Source organism: Argentina silus, assembly GCF_951799395.1.
Source record: "Argentina silus genome assembly, chromosome: 18".
In the NCBI taxonomy this organism is placed as follows: Eukaryota; Metazoa; Chordata; class Actinopteri; order Argentiniformes; family Argentinidae; genus Argentina; species Argentina silus.
In genome coordinates this window covers 17,911,024-17,918,523 of record NC_139672.1, presented here as the reverse complement: position 1 = coordinate 17,918,523, position 7,500 = coordinate 17,911,024, and the positions used below count along the sequence as shown (strand labels likewise).

Sequence of the window (7,500 nt, the reverse complement as noted above, 5' to 3'; positions counted from 1 at the left end):
CACGACATGGACCGACTCCGACAACAACCACCATTTACCAGGCCCGGTGGCGCCGTTCTCTCTCTACCGGATAACATTACCGGCTGAGCTGCACAGATCCGCCGGTTCCTCTCCCGCCGGGAGTGCTGAAGCCCGGTCCTCCCGACGTGGAGACGGTTTGGAGATCAGACAACCTGCGCAGCAGAAACACGCACTGCCTCGCGAGATTCCTGGAACCTGAGCCTCTGCAAGCTTCTCTCCGTTAACCGTTACATCTCCAATCTCCGTTAAAAATAATTATGTCATTACACAGCCAGCCCATACGGAAAGTAAATATAGTTAGAGTATATTAAAATATATTTATCATCATGCTAAATGTATTCGGAATACATCAATTTCCACTTTAAATATTACACACACACACACACACACACACACACACACACACACACACACACACATATATATAGAGGGAGACGAGGCCCGGGAGACCTCAGCAGTCCTGGGTCAGTGACCTTCAGAGGGAGGGGCTGCTTGGGCTTCCACACGCTCAGGTCAGAGGTCATACAGCTACGCATGAATGGAGTTACTGTAAATGACGTGTTGGTCCTGCAGAGGGTTAGGGTTAGGGTTAGGGTTAGGTTAGGTTAGGGTTAGGGTTAGGTTAGGGTTAGGGTTAGGGTTAGGGTTAGGTTAGGTTAGGGTTAGGGTTAGGTTAGGTTAGGGTTAGGGTTAGGGTAACCAGGAGAGATCCTATCCCTCATATATATATACCCACAACACTACACTAATACTGGGTAATACTCCCTTTATTACAACACTATACTAATACTGGGTAATACTCCCTTTATTACAACACTATACTAATACTGGTAATACTCCCTTTATTACAACACTATACTAATACTGGTAATACTCCCTTTATTACAACACTATACTAATACTGGGTAATACTCCCTTTATTACAACACTATACTAATACTGGGTAATACTCCCTTTATTACAACACTGTACTAATACTGGGTAATACTCCCTTTATTACAACATTATACTAATACTGGGCAGGGCCTCCCTTTGCTCTCTAAACAGCCTCAATTCTTTGTGGCATTGATTCCACAAGATGTTGGAAACTTTCCTCTGAAATTCTGGTCCATGATGACATGATTGCATCACACAATTCCTGCAGATTTTTCAGGTTCACTTTCAAGCTGTGAATCTCGTTCTACCACATCCCAAAGGTGTTCTATTGGATTCAGATCCGGTGACTGGGAAGAACTGAAGAACACTGAACTCATTGTCATGTTCATGAAACCAGTTTGAGACGACTTTAGCTTTGTGACATGGTGCATTATCATGCTGGAAGGAGCCATTAGAAGATGGGTCAATTGTGGCCATGAAGGGATGCACATGGTCAGCAACAACACTCAAATAGGCTGTGGCATTCAAGAGATGATTGGTTGGTATTAACGGCCCAAAGTGTGCCAAGAAAACATTCCCCACACCATTCCACCACCTCCACCATGAGAAGGTGTACAGGTGTTCCACCACCTCCACCATGAGAAGGTGTACAGGTGTTCCACCACCATGAGAAGGTGTACAGGTGTTCCTAATAAAATGTTTGGTGAGTGTATATCAGACATGTCCACTAGAGGTCCTCCTACACCCCACAGGTCAATACAGAGGACGCGTGTGTGTGCGTGTGTGCGTGTGTGTGTGTGTGTGCGTGTGTGTGTGTGTGTGTGTGTGTGTGTTTACTGAAGCTCTGATGATTGTAGGACTTGACCATGTGTTCTAATGTTTGACATCAGCCACTAAGCTTCTGATCGCAGACACAGAACACAGTGTACAGTAATCCTTACTGACACACACACACACACACACACACACACATACACACATACACACACTCACACACTCACACACTCACACACACACACACACACACACAGTGTGAGTGTTTGTGTAAAGGCCTGTGTGTAACTCAGGCATAAAGAGGCGTGTGTGCGTATGTGTGTGTGTGTTTGTATAGATGACTGACAGACTGTCTGTCTGACTGTCTGTCTCACTGTCTGTCTGTCTGAATGTCTGTCTGTCTGACTGTCTGTCTGACTGTCTGTCTGACTGACTGTCTGTCTGTCTGTCTGACTAACTGTCTGAGTGACTGTCTGTCTGACTGTCTCTGTCTGTCTGTCTGTCTGTCTGTCTGTCTGTCTGTCTGACTGAATGGTTGTGGTATTGATAAACTCTGATTATAAAGTCCTGGTCATATGTTCGTAGTTTTTATAGAACATCTATAGACACACACAGTCCAACAGTTCCATACAGAAACCCAGCTGACCTAATGACCTAACCCTATCCTACCCTAACCCTACCCTAACCCTACCTTACCCTAACCTAACCTTAACCCTACCCTAACCCTAACCCTACCCTACCCTAACCTAACCCCAACCCTAACCCTAACCATAACCCAATCCTACCCTAACCCTACGTTAACCCTAACCCTAACCATAACCCTATCCTACCCTAACCCTAACCATAACCCTATCCTAACCCTAACCCTAACCATAACCCTATCCTAACCCAATCCTACCCTAACCCTACCCTAACCCTAACCCTAACCATAACCCTATCCTAACCCAATCCTACCCTAACCCTACCCTACCCTACCCTAACTCTAACCCTAACCCTACCCTAACCCTAACCCTACCCTTCCCTACCCTAACACTAACCCTACCCTAACCTTAACCCTACCCTAACCCTAACCTACCCTAACCCTACCCTACCCTACCCTACCCTACCCTAACCTAACCCCAACCCTAACCCTAACCTACCCTAACCCTAACCCTATCCTATCCTATCCTACCCTACCCTAACCCTAACCATAACCCTATCCTAACCCAATCCTACCCTAACCCTAACCCAATCCTACCCTAACCCTATCCTACCCTAACCCTACCTTAACCCTAACCCTAACCCAATCCTACCCTAACCCTACCCTAACCCTAACCCTATCCTAACCCAGTCCTACCTTAACCCTAACCCTAACCATAACCATAACCCAATCCTACCCTAACCCTAAGCCTAACCCTAACCCTAACCATAACCCAATCCTACCCTAACCCTAACCATAACCCTATCCTAACCCAGTCCTACCTTAACCCTAACCCTAACCCTCACCCTAACCCTCACCCTAACCCTCCAGCATAGTCTAACAACTATTTAACACCGAGCTGTTTTTCAGAAACAGCGATTGATGTCTTTTATTCACCAGACTTAATTTCATCCTTTAGATAATTATTTATTCACTATCCAGAAACAAACAAGTTGTATGCCAAAAATATATTAATACTTCATTCAAATGAAATGATAATATCTTCTCCCGTGCAGCGCTGCTGGTGTCGGCTTATATTACCGCCACGTCCACGCGGCCGTTCTGTTTGTAATAACTATAACTGATTTGATGTCATTAATTTTCTTTAGTAAAAAATAACCAGAGTTTGATATTCATAACATTGACTGACTCAGATATAGACGTGTGTATGTACTGTGTTAACGGATTGAACACACGGTTCACGGCAGACAGAATCTGTCCGTCCTAAACAGACCAGACCAGACCAGACCAGACCCAGACCAGACCAGACCAGACCAGAACAGAACAGACCAGACCAGACCAGACCAGACCAGACCAGAACAGAACAGACCAGAGGTTTTAACATGAGTAGTTTTATAGTAGTAGATAGTAGTTTTATAGTATTAGATAGTAGTTTTATAGTAGTTTTATAGTAGTAGATAGTAGTTTTATAGTAATAGATAGTAGTTTTATAGTAGTTTTATAGTAGTAGATAGTAGTTTTATAGTAATAGATAGTAGTTTTATAGTAGTTTTATAGTAGTAGATAGTAGTTTTATAGTAGTAGATAGTCGTTTTATCTCCTCGTCCGCAGGTCTGTGAGTGTGTGTGTGAGGACAGTAACCCGCATATTCATCACAATCATTCAACATTTGGCTTCAAATATGATCATATTTTATGTATGATGGGCGGAAATGTGGTGAATATTTAAACAGTCAACATGTCTCCGTACACCCTCGCCTCCAAACAACAGATTCATCAAACTAAACCATTTCGTTTATTCTCAGTATTCTGGGTCGGCCACGAGGCTTCGCTTTACTCTGTTGTGAAATTTTTTACAATATGATTTATTGACTCTTCAAAACTAAATATAGTAAATAGTCTTTCCCATTTAGATGAATCGTAAAGGTGGATATAATTTGAGAAATAATTTATGATTAGTTATCAATAAATTACATTTTAAGTTATCAATGCGTCATCTTCCCGATATTGTATCAGAAAGGAAATCTTATTTATTTTTCGTAGTGAGACCGCAATATTATTATTATTATTATTATTATTATTATTATTATTATTATTATTAGTAGTAGTAGTAGTAGTAGTAGTAGTAGTAGTAGTAGTAGTAGTAGTGGTAATAATTATAATAATAATAATAATAATAATGACAATAATAGTAATAATAGTAATTAGTAATAGTAACAATACTGATAATAATAATAATGTTACTACTACTAATAATAATAGTAATAATAATATAATTTTTCACATCAACTTAAAAAAGACGAATGGTCCAGTAACATCTGCTGAAGTGAGGTGCTTGTCTGGCGTTGAAGTACGGATGTTTACAAGCAACTGTTTACGGCATTATACCTGACGATGTATTATCCTGAATTATACTGTATTAAACAGTATTATACTGAATTATGCTGAATTATACTACAACCTGATTGTGGCTCCTCGAATAACACGCATATAATAACAAGACTATTCATTATCATCATTACTATTATTATAATTAAATTATATTATCATTAAATACCTGACCACCATTATTATAATAATTAGGATTAGTATTACTTTATTGTGACTTGATTTGCCATGAGTGGTTTCCTAACTATCCACACAGGCATACGGAGGGTTCCTTAAAACTTAATACAAAACTCATATATAATAAATGAATAAAAAGTGCACAATTATGGCTTCATAACGTCAACATCCGTTTCTAATTCAGGACATTTCTGTCAGATTCATTGTGGGTTTGGAGGCTCCGTGGTTCTGTTGACATCAAACACAATCAGATTTGTACTGAAGGTTGATGACGTCTCTCTGTGGGTCAAGCAGGCTACAGTAGGCCTCCAAATAATAAATACATATATAGGATATATTAATACATTAACATCATAATTATATTATATGTATATTATATGTATTTGAATATAATAGAAATAAAGAGTCTTTGCTGCGCGGTGTGGAGAAGGGTTTCAAGAAAGAGATAAACACGGTTAATAAACGATAAGACGGAGAAGGAAAGATAGATGATAGATTGATTTTGTGAATGATACAAACCGGGTCCCGTGGCTCCTCTCCTCGCGGACAGACTCCCTTTACGGTGTGATTCAGCCTCGTGCGTCAAATCTACCGGTGACGAGAACGCGAGGAGACACCGGAGGGACACGCGGCCGGTCTCTCTCCTCTCTCTACTCTAATAAACGACACAAAAGGAGGTGAAGAAGTGGAAGCAGAGCTGTGAGGAACAAACAGAGGTGAAAACATCACACACAATGTCGACATTCATTCATTCATTCATTCGCGCGCTGACGGTCGGTAATCTCCGGTTTAGTCGTGATCTCTAACGTGGCGGAGGACCGCGAGGTGTCGTTAACATGACGTCACGTGTTTCTCGAGACGGTTCTGTTGTGTTCATGTTGAGTCTCATCCGGTCACGGTCGGTTGGACGTTTAGAAGCGACACGGAGGCGCGTGGGTCCCCCTCCTTCCCGCCTCGCGCCAGACTCGCTGTGCGCTTTTACGCCTCGAGAGCACCGCGTGCCCACTCCCTCTCTCTGTCTCTCTCTGTCTCTCTCTCTGTCTGTCTGTCTCTCTGTGTCTCTATCTCTCTCTCTCTCCAAACTGAATCGGCAGTACGGTTGTTTACGTTGTCAACATGTGGCCCCGCCTCTCGCGAGGTCGTCGGTAAAAACGGAGCTTCTCTAATTACCGATTTCTCTCCTCGCGCTATCTCTCTCTCTCTCTCCCTCCTCGCGCTCCCGTCATGCGTGTCGTGTCGCAGGTTGACTAGCTCGAGCTGACCTCTCCGCTCCTCCACACGTTAACGGACTCTCACGCCGTGTGTGTGTGTGTGTGTGTGTGTGTGTGTGTGAGGAGCTCGCGGGGGGAAGGATGGGTGAACCGGTCCAACCGACCACGGTGGTGCGCGAGTCTCACGCGTTCAGCATCAAGAGTCTCCTGCTGTCCAGCCCGCGCGCCTCCGCGCCTCCCTCGGGCTCGGACTCGGAGAAGTCCACCGACCCCGGAGAGATGGAGGAGTCCCCGGTGTTCGACGAGGAGAAGCCGCGAGACGAGGAGGAGGAGGAGGAGGAAGAGGAGGAGGACGGCTGTACCGGGCAGCGGCGGCGGGAACCTCAAACACAACAACCGGGAAAAACTGGGTCCGGTAAATGCGACAAGCCGCCGTTCAGCTACAACGCGCTGATCATGATGGCCATCAGACAGACACCGGAGAAGCGGCTTACGCTTAACGGAATCTACGAGTTCATTATGAACAACTTCCCGTACTACCGCGAGCACAAGCAGGGCTGGCAGAACTCCATACGTCACAACCTCAGCCTCAACAAGTGCTTCGTGAAGGTCCCGCGCCACTACGACGACCCCGGGAAGGGCAACTACTGGATGCTCGACCCCTCGAGCGACGACGTGTTCATCGGCGGGACGACGGGGAAACTACGGCGTCGGTCCGCGACATCCCGAGGGAAGCTTGTGATGAAGCGCGGGCTCCGGTTCGCGCCGCTGGGGCTCGGGCTGGGGGACCGGGGGAGCCACGCACCGCTGTACTGGCAGATCTCCCCGTTTCTACCGATCCACCACGCGCACTATAACGGATCTAGTCACGGGTTCCTGAACCAGGGCCACTACGGCTCGCTCCTGCCCGCTGTGGAACAGCTGAGCACCGGGGAACTCTCCCGGTCCCTCCTGGGCTCCACCGGCAGCCTCAGTCTGACAAACGGTTACAGTATGAACACATCTTCTTCCGGTTTGTTAACTGGACATAACGGTTATTTCATGTCGCACGCGCAGCAGACCCTGCAACAGAACGGAACCGGGTACGGTCTCTCGAGCTCTCCGCCGACGCTCATCTCGGACTCGTTGAGAAACAGTTTGTCGTCTTTTTCTTCCACCGGGTTTTCTGGAGTAACGGAACACAAGAGAGGGACACCGGCGGCCTTCCTCAGCTAGACCCGGACGGTGTCCCGAGGACCGTTAAACTGTTAAACCATCATAGATGTTCTCCGGTATGCTAGCCTGTTAGCATATTTCCATTTAACGAACTGTTTAAGTGTTATGCTAAAGGCACGGCATGGTTTTATTATTATTCATATTGACAATTTAATATTTGTTTAATTGCAATCGTTAAGTTATGTTTTGTATTTATTTA

At 44.9% G+C, this 7,500-nt stretch overlaps 2 protein-coding genes across 2 annotated transcripts in view; one reads left to right on the top strand and one right to left on the bottom strand.

Annotated features, from left to right (window-relative positions):
- LOC310819002 (acylphosphatase-2-like) overlaps window positions 1-154 on the bottom strand; it is an 8,580-nt gene extending 8,426 nt beyond the window's left edge. The window contains exon 1 of the mRNA XM_083690168.1: window positions 1-154. This exon is cut by the window's left edge and continues 99 nt beyond it. Within this exon, the coding sequence (XP_083546294.1) occupies window positions 1-34 (34 nt within the window). The 5' untranslated portion in view covers window positions 35-154.
- A 6,073-nt stretch (window positions 155-6,227) lies between these two features.
- LOC310818636 (forkhead box protein G1-like) lies at window positions 6,228-7,301 on the top strand (the record flags this gene model as incomplete). Its single annotated transcript, XM_083689633.1, has 1 exon — window positions 6,228-7,301. One exon carries the CDS (start codon window positions 6,228-6,230, stop codon window positions 7,299-7,301), a length of 1,074 nt encoding a protein of 357 aa, XP_083545759.1.
- Window positions 7,302-7,500: the final 199 nt, after the last annotated feature.